The 16,409-nt window shown below is 42.7% G+C and overlaps 1 protein-coding gene across 6 annotated transcripts in view; it reads left to right on the top strand.

The window, feature by feature from the left end:
* Positions 1–6,277, top strand: part of LEF1 (lymphoid enhancer binding factor 1) — a 123,399-nt gene extending 117,122 nt beyond the window's left edge. For 3 of the 6 annotated variants that reach the window (XM_055384156.2, XM_004040255.5, XM_055384157.2), the window contains one exon: positions 5,072–6,277. In XM_055384156.2, the coding sequence (XP_055240131.1) occupies positions 5,072–5,151 (80 nt within the window). In that variant the 3' untranslated portion in view covers positions 5,152–6,277. The remainder of the gene's footprint in view (positions 1–5,071) is intronic. The other 3 variants (XM_031010305.3, XM_004040254.5, XM_004040256.5) reach the window with 1 other exon arrangement.
* The last annotated feature ends 10,132 nt before the right edge of the window (positions 6,278–16,409 follow it).

The raw sequence follows: 16,409 nt of genomic DNA, 5'->3' as shown, positions 1-16,409 counted from the left end.
AGTGTGCCCTGATCCTGTCACCTCATTTGTAGAAGGTGAACTTAGCATCTTTAGTGTGAGAGAACGTCTGTTGAGAGAAATGTGGATTGGATAGCATTTGGAGGTGAGTAGATGAGGGAGGTCTACCTAGCTAGTTATTGCCCTCTGGAAGCACTTCAGCCGACAGAACTACAATGGGCTTTTGAGGCTCTCTCCTTCAAAACTTGCTCAAGACCATTTCTCCCATGTTTCCCGTGGTAGGAAGGATCTAGCGGTCATGACCTGCACCAGGAGGTCTGGCCTACAAATAGGACACATGTCCTCACAGAGGAGACAGACACAGAGGGCTAGGCTGATCAGGAAGAGAAACCAGTAGCTACAGAAAAATGCCCCTGCAGTAATTGATTAACGGTCACAGGCTTGTCTCAAAGTCATCTTGACATTGCCAAAGTCTGGTTGAGCTGATGGTAATTCACTCTGAGTAGCGACAGGAGAGGAGGCCGCACAGGTCACTCAACCTTGCCTTGGTAGAACATGAATCCAGGAGTGGCAATGACCCCTTTCCTCCCACCTCCAGCTTCTGGGAATCTTTTTGCTTTAGAGCTTTGTGGTTAGGGGATTAACTAACTAGTCTTGAATGCTGGGACTGAGGAGTCATTCAGCTGCAGAAATAAAACTCAGTGTTAACCTTCCTAACCACACATTTTCATTTTTCTTTTTTCTCAAATGTTGGGTAATGTTTACTGTCAAGGAGCTGAAGCTGGCTTTTGTAGGTTATATTTCCAGTCTTAGGGACTTAAATTTGAAAGTTAACTTATGCGTTTGTTTCTCTTTATCATCTTTCTTCAAACAGAGCGTGATATCCTGGGGGTGGCTGCACTGTTACAGATGTAGACTGCCTCCACCAGGATACAGGGGTTGTTGCCTGGGGATGGACAGACAGAATGATGGAAGGTAGGAAGGAGAGAAGAAAGTGAATGATAATTTAGTTCCAAGGTATGGTGGAGAGGACACGTGTTGAGAGTTCAGAGGCTCATCCTGCTGCCTATTAGTTGGGTGACCTTTGGCAAGTTACTGAACTTCAGGTAGCCTCAGTGTCCTTATCTGTAAGTGGGTGGGAAGATGCAAACTGTAATGATGATAATGTGAAATTCTAAAGTCCATGTCTCAGTGCCTGGCAAATCAGTGCGTAGTGGACAGTGTTTTTGTTCCTTCCCCCTCACCAGCTTCTTGCAGACAAGACCACCTTCAAGTCAACAAGACTGTCACTTTTATGATGCCAGGAGGCCTAGGGAACAGCCCAGCACTGGGACTCTCTAGGGGTCACCATGGGCCAGTCATTTTATGACCATATTCCTAAGTCTCTGCTAAAAAAACAGGATTAGACTAGCTCTGTCACGCTTGCTTCCTGCTGTAGAAGTCTGTACCTCTCTTCCTTCATACACACATGACATTGTGCAGCAGAAGAGTTCACACCCTCAAATCACAGGCTTTTGTCAGTTTTTCCCAAGGTGTAAAAATGGAGACAATTGGCGTGAGGTGTGTGGTGTGATGCTGGAATGCCATTTTTGCAATTAAAATCTGTGAATCTGTTTACCTCTCATAAAACCAGTCTCTAATATTCTCCCCTCAAATTGCACATCGTTTGAGGCTCCTGCCTCTTGTTAGTAGCATTTGAGAGTGGCGTAAAAGGAAGAGGACGACGAAGAAAGGGTCTTTTATTCCAACTCACTTTTTTTGTATCCTTACCAATTCTGAATAAGGAAGTGATATTACATGATGGGGCAGGGGTGCATTTTGTTCCTGGACACCAGCTTTGCTGCCTTTGCCTTGGCCTGGACAGCTTGAACTGACTGGCCAGTGAGCCCTGAGTGGCACCCTGACAGGGCTGGCCCTTGCCTACTCCTGACCCTCCACTCCACCACCTCAGAGCTCACCCATAGACTTGTCTCCTTGGCCCTTTCTTCCAGAGGACAGCCTGGGGAGGAACCCCCAGGACATGAGCTGGCCAAGCGCTCTGCTTTTGGTAGGATTTTACATTTATTTGGGCTTAGAGAGAAGGAATTTCCCCCTTTCCCTTTCTTCACTCCTGAGTCAGGGTCTGTAAAGCCCTATTGGCCTGGGGTCGGTGCTGTTGACCTCCCAGAAACAGGCCCACTCTTGAAATCTTTAGATTCACCTTTATTGCTTGGGCTTTTAGTAAGGAACTCTACCCATTTGGGTTCATGGTTCCATTTGGTTGATGGGATATTTTGTCAAGATTGGAATTTGGTCCAGGAGAGCATCAGGGGGGTTCGGTTATATGGGGTGGGGTGGGGTCTTGTGCCGCCTTTGCATCCCCAGTACAAATGCGTGGTGACTCCTGGTGGAGGGAGCCCAAGTCTGAACATATGTAAGATGGGCCTTGCCTCACTCCCTTTGAAGCCCAGCCGCAGCCGGAGAGCAGTAATTGCTGGCTTTGATTGCACAGACTTCACTGGTGGGTTGGGCTGTGCCGGGGCTCGCCTGGCCTGGCCCAGCTTCAGCCGCAGCCCCCCAGTGAAGCCTTAGATGTGGGAAAGCTCCAGCCTCTGGAGCCTCATGCCTGTGGTTTCTTGAAAATAATCTGGACTGGACCTGTTTTATATCTGTAAAGCAACACTACAAGGCCCCCGTTTCTCCCACTCGGAAGTAAGACTTGGTCTCCCCTGACGTCCCTGTATTTTAAAAGAGCCACCAGGGACAAACTGCCTCATTTCATAGTGAAGGAATTTCTTTGCTCTTTTTTTTTTTTTTTAAGCACTAGTCCCTGAAAGGGATTAGTTGCTTTTTGGTAAGCAACTGTACAGAGGCTCTCTGAAGCCAACTTTCCAGGAGAATTTGCAAGGTGACCCCATGGAATAAGGAAATAACAGGTGGGAAAATGTGAGACTGTGGAAAGAAATGACTTTATTAGGAGATATAGACTCTTTCTTGGCAAGTGACATACTATCCTTTAGGTAAATGGCTATCTCTGGGCACCCATGTTTGTGTTAATCACTATATTATCATTTGTACTCAGCTTAAGAAGAGAGGAGGAGAAGGCACCCTTAGGTAAGGCAGTGGAGGGACAAGAAGACTGGTGGAGCCGGAAGTGCAGGGTGCTCTAGATTGGAGGTGTTAGCCCTGCTTGAGAATGGGGCCACAGCAGGGCCATGGAAGTTGTCTGTACCTCAGTACTTCACAGTTCGCTGTGCCAGGCAGTGGTGGGATGGCCCAACAGAAGGGCAGGTTGTCTCCCTCAGGCGTTCCTGGCTGCCAATGGCAAGTCTATTCTGAGTCCCAGTGCTTGTCTCAGGCGCTAGCCTAGGACTGCAAGGCCAGGCCTCATCAGGAAACTAAATGTTTTCATGTCAGACTGAGAGGAAAACCTTCCCAGGAAGAGCAACCTGGACCAAGCCTTTGAAAATCTGTGATGCAAAATTATAATGTAAATAGGAATCTGTGGGGTGCCCTCTCTCCCACCCCAGGCTCTGCTAGAGCCCTGTTTCTTTCTCCATAGAAAGGCAGGGTCCTTCATAGCTCTTTGATCCTCCTGCGTGCGAGATCCATACCTCTGTTCAGTAAAAGTATCACAATGCTGTAGTGTTTTCCTGTTAAACAGGGAATGGTTGATTTTCCAGGAGAATAGAAATTGAAATTGTCATTGGAGGACCTCCTCAGTTGAAATCATTCTGTGGCTGATTTCCTCCTATTTTGTTTTTTGTTTGTTGGTTGGTTTTTGCTTTTTCAGTAGCTACCCAGGTATACAAATAGCTTCTTTGCAGTTCCGATCATCTTTAGGGGCCGCATTGGGCGTAATTGGAATAATAATACTAGCTAACCTGCTTGCAGGGCTTGCTCTGCGCTGTGCACTTTGTGAGCACTTTAAATATAGGAGCCAAACCTCTCTTTCCAAAAGCCTGAAGGGCAGGTGTCCTCGCAGTTCCCATTCCATAGATCACCATCCTTCCATGGAAAGTACTTTGTGGACTGTAACTTGCCATCTAGACTTTTGTATTCATTATTAAACTATGTCAAAGTTTCCTTTTATTTCTCTTTTACTTTCTTTTTCCATTGAAATGAAAGTATACAATAATCCACCATTATTTAGAATGAGTTTCTAAAAGGAAACTTCTGCTTGTAACACGGATAGCACAATCACAAGCACAAAGTGTTGGGATTCATCTGAGGCTGTCAAGGGACCCAGGTTGAGAAGGTGCTTCCAGCATCGCTGCCACCAAAGGAAAGCAGCCTCCCCAAGTTCAAAGCAGCGGAAGCAGGTGCTCTCTGGAGTGAAGGAACGGAACTTTGCCATGCTTTTACTTTCCTTTTGTCTTTGTCTGATCTTGTTACAATGTTACATTTTACTTTTAATCACTTTTTAAAAAATCTCAGATCATTAAAGCTTTGAGAATGTGGGAGTTCTCTTATTTGAAAATCATATCACCAATATCTGGCAACATTATTTTAACATATTTGCTGAGTGTCCTTTCCGAGGCTATCATTAGAGATCCTAGATGTTAGGAAGGAAAAAAAAAATCTTGAAAATTGTAAGATCTTAAGGAAAAAGGGAGCGGTTTGTATCCTCTGGGCTGTGAGTATGAGCAGACAGAGCACATAGCGTCACGGGAGTTGGCAGTGCGTTGGGTAATGTGAATATGTCTGTCCTATGTAGAATCATACAGTGGCTTCCCACAGTGGACCAAAAACACCAAACACTGCAGAATGACACATCTTTCCCTGATCTGGCTGTTGCCCGCCTTCCCTATTCATGTTTGGCTGTTTCCTACTGGTGTTTTTCAAACTTTTTTTTGTTCTGTTTACCATGACCCAGAGTATTAGCTACACTTCACATCATAACTCTGGGCATACATATACATGGAACTAAAGTAAAAATGTCACTATATTAACTCTGTAGTGTACTCTCAGGATTTTTGACTGATAGGGCAATTCATTTTAGCCATCCCCAAATTAACAAAATGGATTAATTAAATGCAGAGGTTGTAAGACATACATGGTATGGAATAGAGGTTATAATCTTAAGGCCTACGGCAAATTCATATTAATAGCATTTCATTTGTTCCTTCTTGAGGTGGAAAACGAAGCTCATTCCCAACGTGCAAAGCCAAGGCAGCGACCCCAGGACCTCTTCTGGAGATGGAAGCTTGTTGAAAACCCAGACTGTCTCCACGGCCTGCCCAGTCGACCCCAAAGGAACACTGACATCAATTTTACCCTGAGGTCACTGCTAGAGACACTGATCCATAAAGACAATCACTGCCTACCCCTCTTTCGTCTACTGCAAGAGCCAAGTTCCAAAATAAAGCATAAAAAGGTTTTTTAAAAGGAAATGTAAAAGCACATGAGAATGCTAGCAGGCTGTGGGGCAGCTGAGCAGCTTTTCTCCCCTCATATCTGTGTGCACTTCCCAGAGCATCTTGCATCCAAACCTGTAACCTTTCGGCAAGGACAGTAACTTGGCTGCATTTGCCTGTCATGCGCAACTGGAGCCAGCAACCAGCACATCCATCAGCACCCCAGTGGAGGAGTTCATGGAAGAGTTCCCTCTTTGTTTCTGTCTTCATTTTTCTTTCTTTTCTTTTCTCTTAAAGCTTTTATTTAACAGTGCAAAAGGATCAGTTTTTTTTGCTTTTTTAAACTTGAATTTTTTTAATTTACACTTTTCAGTTTTAATTTTCTTGTTGTATATTTTGCTAGCTATGAGCTTTTAAATAAAATTCAAAGTTCTGGAAAAGTTTGAAATAATGAAATAAAAAGAAGCCTTCTTTTTCTGAGACAGCTTGTCTGGTAAGTGGCTTCTCTGTGAATTGCCTGTAACACAGTGGCTTCTCCGTCCTTGTAAGGTGTTCAATAGAGCTAAATAAATGTAATAGCCAAACCCACTCTGTTGGTAGCAATTGGCAGCCCTGTTTCAGTTTATTTTTTCTTCTGTTTTCTTCTTTTCTTTTTTTAAACAGTAAACCTTAACAGATGCATTCAGCAGACTGGTTTGCAGTGAATTTTCATTTCTTTCCTTATCACCCCCTTGTTGTAAAAAGCCCAGCACTTGAATTGTTATTACTTTAAATGTTCTGTATTTGTATCTGTTTTTATTAGCCAATTAGTGGGATTTTATGCCAGTTGTTAAAATGAACATTGATGTACCCATTTTTTAAAAAAGCAAGGCACAGCCTTTGCCCAAAACTGTCATCCTAACGTTTGTCATTCCAGTTTGAGTTAATGTGCTGAGCATTTTTTTAAAAGAAGCTTTGTAATAAAACATTTTTAAAAATTGTCATTTTATTAAGAGTGAAGTTCCTGATAATCTAAAATTGCTAATGAACTGAATCCACAGGCCAGGGCAGAGCTGGTTTGTAGAGAGGAACAGTTTGTGTGAGAGGGGTGCTGCTGGTGCAGCCTTCTCCAGGGACAGGGCAGAACCGGCTGTAAATGGGCACCTTGCCCTGTCTCCTAGACATGCAGTCCTCCAAAGTACTTGTATGGCTTGGGCCTCTCCCTCCTTTTCCAGGTGGTATGAAACAGGGTCAAAGGAAAAAAGAGGGTTGCCAGGATTCAGATGGGAGTGAGTCCTTTCCTGAACACAGATCCTCGTGGGCTCCCACCATCTGGTTGTCGTGCTCATTGAAAGTCCATAGGTACTGCCTCTCTTCATAGCTCATTGGTATTCAAACTGGGCTTCCACATTGTGGGGTCCCAGTGGAGAAGGTATGTCTTAACACCCCCACCCATCTCCCCAGTCAACATTTTCTAAGTCTTGAGTTGTATTTCATAACTTTTACCTTACCAGTACATGTTATAAGTTGGTACCTGATTAGGAAAAAGTATATTTATAAAGTTTAAAAGAATATGTCATGGTCTTCCACGATGGTTTTCTATCCCTTGAGCTACTTTGAGAACCACTATCACTGGTCCAACTTAAACCTCTCTGCTGAAATTCTAGCTCGATTTCCCTTTTCTAACCTTCGGTGCAGCTGGGGAACAGCTGGCTACCATACTTACAATAACCCTCCTCATACTGTACTTGAAGATTGCCATTAAATCACCCCTCAAATTTCTCTTCTCCAGGCTAAGTAATCCCAATTCCTTGAAACTTTCATCATCAGTCCTTTAATCATTTTCATTACTATCCTCTGGAACCTTTCCAATTCCTCTTCATTTAGTCCTAAACTTGAACCAGGGGAAAAAAAAAGTATTATGTTTAGGGGGCCTACTTGTTATAAAGGTTTCATATTCAGCCCTGGCCAGAACTTCATTTGAAAATTATCTCTCTCTGAGTGAGTTCTCTTAACATGCATAAACCAAGTAGTTAAAAACAGTCTAAAGCTGCCACCATGATCTTTTTGAGAGTTAACTAGAAAATCCAACAAAACGGTAAGGGAGGTGACAGTGGAGCATTATGCCAACACATTGATGGGCTCTTCTGGATATAGAGAGAAAGCAATTAATTAATAATAAAAGTCTATTCATCAAGGCAACAGGCATAGCTGGATCTATACCTGAGACTTGAGGCTTGGCCAAAGCCCGCTCAACTCTTGTCTCCCTCGGTTCCTCCTCCTCTCAAAAATGCAGAGGCCAAGTCCCGAGTCTCAGGTGTGTATATCCTGCTATGGTCCAAATAATCTATTTCTTTCAACTTCACAAAAAATTGGTGAAGTTGAAAGAAATGGGTTGTTTGGACCCTCAGCCAGTTCCTTCCACAAACTTGGTCCCCTCCTAGTTTCCTGTATTTCTTCCGGAATAATTTTTCCCAAATAACTTTGATGTCACTGCACAGAGCTCATTCTGGGCTCATTCTGCCCAAATCCTGCTTTCTGTAGGCAGCAGTTCTGGGGGAGAGTCAACAGTCCCCCTAGAGATAGGGATCAAAGCAGGTGTCTGCGGGGAGAGGGACACTCCTCTGGCCACTTCTTCTGTTTGATCTTGAAGGGATTTGGCCTCCTTCCCTGCAGCGAACTCAGAGCTGAACTGTGTGCCAAGAAGAGGCTAGGTCAGCCTTCTTTCTGGGAGCTGAGCCTTCTCTGAGGTCACAGCTGGCATGCGGGTCTGTATGAAGGGGTGTTTTCCTCCTGGTTCTAGTTTGGTTGCTAGGGCTTCTGGCAACTACCTGTTTAGCTGGAAGGTGACTTTGAACTGTTTCATGACTACAGTTGTCTTAAGTATTTTACACAATAATTTTTTCCTCTAGTTTGGTCTACGGCTGCAACAATATGGAAACTCTAATAAAGGGCTTATGAACAGTAACAAGATGTCTGTGTGGCTGTGCTTTTAAAGAAGAAGAGTCATGAGCGAGTAATGTACCGTTCTGACAGAAAAGAGGCCCCTAACATACGCACGATGTAGTAGTTGTTGAAAAATCGCATTTACCATTTCTGCCACAGAATGTGATCTTCCAGATGTGGAAGATGAGAACTTTAAGAGCTGCCCTGTGAAACCTAACCTCTAAAGATACACAAGAAAATGTGGACTGCTTTTTAATAGACACTGTAAAATTTGATGGCAATTAAGTATCTTAATACTAATAGAAGGATGTGATTCTATACACCGTTTATACTGATTTATTGTGGGAAAAAATAAGATTGGTTTTCTTGGCAATAATTCAGTGGATATCATTCTGGAAGTGGCTCTTCTAAATTTCTTCAACTCTTTTCTGGGAAAACTTTTATTATCTTTACTCTGCAGCCAGGCGTGACTCGGAGAGTGTACCAAGGTGACTCAGGTACATCTACCTCTACACGGTGTACTAACAGCAACTACTTAAAAAACATTATTAGCACAAATCAAAGTAAACAAACTGTATACCTGTTAATTAAAATTAATAATTTATAGTAAAACTTGAGACAAGTGAAAACTAGTTGCCTTTATTGAAGAAGCAGTGCTAATATTGTTTATAGCGTTGTTCATCAACAGTAAACTGGTGTTAAATAATAGATGCATTCATTCAATACATTTTTACTGAGCACTTTCCAATGGGCTATGCTCAAATAACTGGACACCAGAAAAATGTATTGTCTGTCTACTGTAGGCATATAAGTAATGCCTACTGCCTGCATTTGTTACAATGTGCAAGGGTCCTTTTCCCTGGATGGTAATTTGGACTTAAAACAGGTTATATTAGGCAGGAGGTGGCCCAGTGGGGAAAGCCCAAGTTTAGAGTCCACAGAGCTGGACAAAATCTATTCATCCCACTGTTGGGAACGGCACACTAAACCCCTCTGGGCACACTTCCTCATGGGCTAAGGTATCACGGACCTCTGTCACGGTATGTGAGAGGTAAAGGAGAGAGAAGCCTGACAGGAAGTGACTAGTAAATTAATTTCCCCTTGAATTGTTTTATAATGTGTTAGAAAACATGTTTTGTCCAGTGCAAAAAATATCTTGTTTATATATTGCCTTGTAGCCACAGAACGTGAGCTTATTTCTGCCTACAGAAGCAGTGGGTAACAGGACTAAGCACTCTGTTTTGGAGTCAGGACAGTGGAAATACTTGTACAAAAGGGGCAGAGTTTGGATTTATTGGGTCATCTACACTGATGTGTTCATATAAATATTTTTCTTAATAATAGCTTGGGATGTTACCAGCTAAATTATTAAATTTTTGATCCCCACTAAATAAGTGGGAGAAATTGGTAGAAAAATGTATTTGCCAGATGGAATGAAAACACTGCATACAAATAGATGTCATCACACATCATTTTAACGGTTTTCTCTGTAGTCACAGTGGAATTTGTAGACTTGTCATTTTCTCTTCTCCATCTATAATTTGTCTCAGAATCTGAAATCAGTGGAATCACTGAATTATATTCTACACCATAGTGATTTTTTTCCCCCAACAGGAAGATGTATGAGGCAACCAAAGTAAAACAGATCCCCACAAGCTGGCCTGGTTGTCATTACAGGTCCTTTCAAAGTTAGTTAGTTCAGACTCCCACTGCTCAACTGGAGGATGGCAACAATGGCTTTAGAGTCTCGCCTGCCCTCCACGCTCAGCCCTGGAGACAGCCTTCAGCACTGCACAAAGCCAGGGCTGTGCAGTGCTCACTGCAGGGCTCACTAAAGCTCAGAGGTGCTTTGTGAGCAATCTCATCTGCTCGCCACATGCTGGCATCTGGTATAGGCTTTGCCTGCTTTGCTTCTCATGTTCCAATTAGCTGGAACATGAGTTCCTCAGTGCCTGGTCCTACAGAGTGCAAACCCATTCAGGCAGCCCTTACGAAAACCACCTGGCTTTCAAGAGCTTTCGACTTGAATGAAAGACAATATCATGGCCACTGCTACTTTTATACTCAGATCTGTTTAGATTGTCTCTGTTCTTTCCCAGGCCTTTGCTCCCTAGAACAGCATCTCTCAGACTGCATGATGAGATCTTTAGCTGGCAGGGATGAGGATGTCAAGGAGGTGCAGAGTCTCAAGGAGGCCATGGTTAATTGGGAAGGGGCAGGCACTGCAAACTACAAATCACGTGAATGAGATGAGATGTGCTGTCCTCTCCCAGCATTTGGGATTAACTATTTTAATAAAGGGATGCATTTAATAAAGGGTGTGTGTGAGTGTGCACACATGCACACACATGCACACATACACAAGACTTAAGAAGGGGAGGACAACAGAAAAAAAAATCAAGATAAAAGTATTAATACTCTTACATTAGGCCTGTGATTTGTGATAACATTGTGCCAGCTAGTGGCAGAATCCAAGAGACTCAGTGCTGAAACGGTAGCTGGTTCTAAGCAATCTGTGTACGCTGTTCACTCTGACTGCTCTGTGTGTGTGTGTGTGTGCATGCGCACACACAAGTTAAAGTCTCTGCCTATCAATAGAAAAAGAAGGAATCCTCCCTAACTCATTTTATGAGGCCAGCATCATCCTGATACCAAAGCCGGGCAGAGACACAACCAAAAAAGAGAATTTTAGACCAATATCCTTGATGAACATTGATGCGAAAATCCTCAATAAAATACTGGCAAACTGAATCCAGCAGCACATCAAAAAGCTTATCCACCACGATCAAGTGGGCTTCATTCCTGGGATGCAAGGCTGGTTCAATATATGCAAATCAATAAATGTAATCCACCATATAAACAGAACCAAAGACAAAAACCACATGATTATCTCAATAGATGCAGAAAAGGCCTTTGACAAAATTCAACAACCCTTCATGCTAAAAACTCTCAATAAATTAGGTATTGATGGGATGTATCTCAAAATAATAAGAGCTATCCATGACAAACCCACAGCCAATATCATACTGAATGGGCAAAAACTGGAAGCATTCCCTTTGAAAACTGGCACAAGACAGGGATGCCCTCTCTCACCACTCCTATTCAACATAGTGTTGGAAGTTCTGGCCAGGGCAATTAGGCAGGAGAAGGAAATAAAGGGTATTCAATTAGGAAAAGAGGAAGTCAAGTTGTCCCTGTTTGCAGACGACATGATTGTATATCTAGAAAACCCCATTGTCTCAGCCCAAAATCTCCTTAAGCTGATAAGCAACTTCAGCAAAGTCTCAGGATACAAAATCAATGTACAAAAATCACAAGCATTCTTATACACCAATAACAGACAAACAGAGAGCCAAATCATGAGTGATTCACATGCTTCAAAGAGAATAAAATACCTAGGAATCCACCTTACAAGGGACGTGAAGGACCTCTTCAAGGAGAACTACAAACCACTGCTCAATGAAATAAAAGAGGATACAAACAAATGGAAGAACATTCCATGCTCATGGGTAGGAAGAATCAATATCATGAAAATGGCCATACTGCCCAAGGTAGTTTATAGATTCAATGCCATCCCCATCAAGCTACCAATGACTTTCTTCACAGAATTGGAAAAAACTACTTTAAAGTTCATATGGAACCAAAAAACAGCCCGCATCGCCAAGTCAATCCTAAGCCAAAAGAACAAAGCTGGAGGCACCATGCTACCTGACTTCAAACTATACTACAAGGCTACAGTAACCAAAACAGCATGGTACTGGTACCAAAACAGAGATATAGATCAATGGAACAGAACAGAGCCCTCAGAAATAACGCCGCATATCTACAACTATCTGATCTTTGACAAACCTGAGAAAAACAAGCAATGGGGAAAGGATTCCCTATTTAATAAATGGTGCTGGGAAAACTGGCTAGTCATATGTAGAAAGCTGAAACTGGATCCCTTCCTTACACCTTATACAAAAATCAATTCAAGATGGATTAAAGACTTAAACGTTAGACCTAAAACCATAAAAACCCTAGAAGAAAACCTAGGCATTACCATTCAGGACATAGGCACGGGCAAGGACTTCATGTCTAGAACACCAAAAGCAATGTCAACAAAAGCCAAAATTGACAAATGGGATCTAATTAAACTAAAGAGCTTCTGCACAGCAAAAGAAACTACCATCAGAGTGAACAGGCAACCCACAAAATGGGAGAAAATTTTCACAACCTACTCGTCTGACAAAGGGCTAATATCCAGAATCTACAATGAACTCAAACAAATTTACAAGAAAAAAACAAACAACCCCATCAAAAAGTGGGCAAAGGACATGAACAGACACTTCTGAAAAGAAGACATTTATGCAGCCAAAAAACACATGAAAAAATGCTCACCATCACTGGCCATCAGAGAAATGCAAATCAAAACCACAATGAGATATCATCTCACAGCAGTTAGAATGGCAATCATTAAAAAGTCAGGAAACAACAGGTGCTGGAGAGGATGTGGAGAAATAGGAACACTTTGACACTGTTGGTGGGACTGTAAACTAGTTCAACCATTGTGGAAGTCAGTGTGGCGATTCCTCAGGGATCTAGAACTAGAAATACCATTTGACCCAGCCATCCCATTACTGGGTATATACCCAAAGGATTATAAATCATACTGCTATAAAGACACATGCACACGTATGTTGATTGCGGCACTATTCACAATAGCAAAGACTTGGAACCAAGCCAAATGTCCAACAATGATAGACTGGATTAAGAAAATGTGGCACATATACACCATGGAATACTATGCAGCCATAAAAAATGATGAGTTCATGTCCTTTGTAGGGACATGGATGAAATTGGAAATCATCATTCTCAGTAAACTATCGCAAGAACAAAAAACCAAACACCGCACATTCTCACTCACAGGTGGGAATTGAACAATGAGAACACATGGACACAGGAAGGGGAACATCACACTCTGGGGACTGTTGTGGGGTGGGGGGACGGGGGAGGGATAGCACTGGGAGATATACCTAATGCTAGATGACGAGTTAGTGGGTGCAGCGCACCAGCATGTCACATGTATACATATGTAACTAACCAGCACATTGTGCACATGTACCCTAAAACTTAAAGTATAATAATAATAAAAATAAATAAATAAAAATAAAGTCTCTGCCTAGATGTGGAGATTTTGGGGTTGGACAGAGCTTTTCCATTTCACCCTCCTTGGTCCTACTACAAATTGGTGTGGTGGAAGGATAGATTTCTCTCCACTCCCACCCTTCCCTGCAACTTGAATATTGATGCTAAAGGGCTCCAGAAAACTACCTTCCCAGCAGCATATACCAAAACCTCCACATAGAATGAGGCAGTTGGAAACCACTCAAACTGCCTCAAGTAGGAAATTCGGTTTCAAAAATGCCATCCTCACTCCCTACTAGTTTTGGAGGCATCCCAATTTCCTGTCTTCTACACCTGCAATCTGAGTGGTGAAGTGGCTGTTCAAGAGCAGGTAGCAAGGGCAGAGTTCTTATTCCAGGAGGTTTTCTCTTCTAATACCTGCTTGCCTGAGAACAGACTACATTTTCTCGTAGAATATTCCAGTAACTGCATCTGTAGAAGTGAAGCTGAGGTGTCTCCGTGAAGTTTATTGACATCATGAAGGGCTCCATTGCCACTCTGTCATCCAAAGGGATTCTACCTCGACAGACTAATTTATTTTAGGAGATGGGGTCTCACTATGTTGCCCAGGCTGGACTCAATCTCCTGGGCTCACACAATCCTCCACCTCAGCCTCCCAAGAAGCTGGTATTACAGGTGTGCACCACCCCACCCAGCTTGACAAACTGATGTTCAAGTTAGCTATGGTATCCTCTCCCCTCCTTGATGATGAATCAAGAGCAGCTTGAATTTGTTTCAACCCTAGGGGCCATGCTATTGCTCCCTTGGCTAAATAATTAATAGACCTAGTAGGGCCTCCCACAATTTTGTTCTGAATAAATCTTTAGGAGTAACCTAATGTCATTTAAAACTACTGGCCACTACAATCCTAGCACTTTGGGAGGCCGAGGCAGGTGGATCACTTGAGGTCAGGAGTTCGAGACCAGCCTGGCAAACATGATGAAACCCTGTCTTTACTAAAAATGAAAAAATTAGCTAGGTGTGCTAGTGAGTGCCTATAATCCCAGCTACTAGGGAGGCTGAGGCAGGAGAATTGCTTGAACCTGGGAGGCAGAGGTTGCAGTGAGCCGAGATCGTGCCACTGTACTCCAGCCTGGGATACAGAGCAAGACTCTGTCTCAACAAAATAAATAAATAAATAAATAAATAAATAAATAAATAAATATAAATAAAATTACATTATGATAGAATGAAGCATCATTATGCTCCTGTTCATATGCCACCACTTCTCTAATTACCATGTGTTAGGAGAATCTTGGGAACGTCTCTTCTACACACCTGCTGTTTGTCTGGGGTCTTAAATCATCCAGTCTACTGCTCACACATAACATGTAGCCTACCTGAGTGACAGCAACCCCTTTCTGACTAGCCCCGACCAGCACCTCTCTGAAAGTGTGGGAAGACCTTCCAGAGGAGCTGTGGGGTGGAGTGCAGAGCCCCAGCACTGGTCTTTTTGCCAGGTAGCCCAACTGCTTAATTTCTGAGACTCACTTTTCCAAGACTCAGGCCTGCTCTGAATCTTCAGCCTACTCCCCGCTGCTGTCACATGTTCAGGGCTGTCATCTTTAACGCGATGAACATAGGTTACTGGGGCTTCCTTCACAATTGGCCTATAGATGCTAGGCAGTGTGCTCAACACCTGAAACCTACTTCGCTTGGTCCCCAGCAATCCTATGGCATAGGTTCCATCCTTATGCCCATTCTACCAGATATACCCAGAAAACAAATAACTTCTCTAGGTTACACAGGTAAAGGCAGTGGAACTGAGAACTAGAACCCAAGTTGGTTTAATTGCAAAGCCCATGCTGTCAAGTAGTTGTGCCGGTTAATCCTGTAGCAGCAGCTACAGTTGGTGATTTTCACTAAAACATTGAATAACATCAGTATCAATGACAGGGTTCTCTGTCTTTCAGGAGTTAAAGTTTGTTATGCCATGTCAAATGGTAGCAAGAAAAAAAATGCTAAAATAGACATTAAAACTGTGATGATGAAACAGTGAGACCAATTTAAAAAATAGAATTTACACAGCCAAATGGATTCTTTCAAAGTATAGTACGGAAAGCACAGCCATGATTTCATTGTTCAAAGCATTTTTTCGATTACTACTTATGTAGCATCAATGCCTGTTTACAAGAAAATTAGTCTCATAAAATTATAGCCACACCTTATACTTTTGGTAGACTTAATGAGTTATTTAGGTTGAAATGTTAAAGGGATTAAAATCAAGGTGGGGACAAGACAAAAGCTTGTTTCAAATATGTGAACGGTATAACTCACAAAGAGAAAGCATAATTAGTGTATGTTGTTGTATAAGCCGTGACTAACATAGTGGCTGTAACCTCTCCAATGATGACTGGTTGAATCTCAAATGGGTTTCTGAAAGCTGATGTGTTAGTCAAAACACTTACTATTAACGGAACCCAGTGGAGAGTCATTTTCTTTTTTCTTTTTTTTTTTTTTTTTCTTATTTTTGAGACAGAGTCTTGCTCTGTTGTCCAGGCTGGAGTGCCATGGTGCCATCTCAGCTCACTGCAACCTCTGCCTCCTGGGTTCAAGCGATTCTCCTGCCTCAGCCTTCCGAGTAGCTGGGACAACAGGTGCCCGCCACAACGCCTGGCTAATTTTTTGTATTTTCAGTAGAGACAGGGTTTCACTATGTTGGCCAGGCTGGTCTCAAAACTCCTGACCTCATGATCTGCCCCCCTCGGCCTCCCAAAGTGCTAGGATTACAGGCATGAGCCACCGCACCCAGCCGAGAGTATTTTCTAACACCGGATTTGTACATAGTAGTTTCCGAGTTCCAAGACATGGTTCCACCTACCCCCACGCTGTGTCATTGAAGTTCCCAAAGTGGAAATACACTTTACAATTGATGTCAGAAAAAGTTAACCATTTTCCCCAGAAAAAACTACTATAAACAGTGAATCTTAAGAACATGAAAGGGCCATGATTTTCATTTTACAAAGATATCTTAGCGTTAAAACGATCCTTCAGAGAACTCCATTTTACTAAACAGAATTGAAG

The sequence above is a fragment of the Gorilla gorilla genome, chromosome 3 (genome assembly GCF_029281585.2).
Source record: "Gorilla gorilla gorilla isolate KB3781 chromosome 3, NHGRI_mGorGor1-v2.1_pri, whole genome shotgun sequence".
Lineage (NCBI taxonomy): Eukaryota > Metazoa > Chordata > Mammalia > Primates > Hominidae > Gorilla > Gorilla gorilla.
Note: the sequence above shows the minus strand (reverse complement) of the source record. Positions and strands in the feature narration are given on the sequence as shown.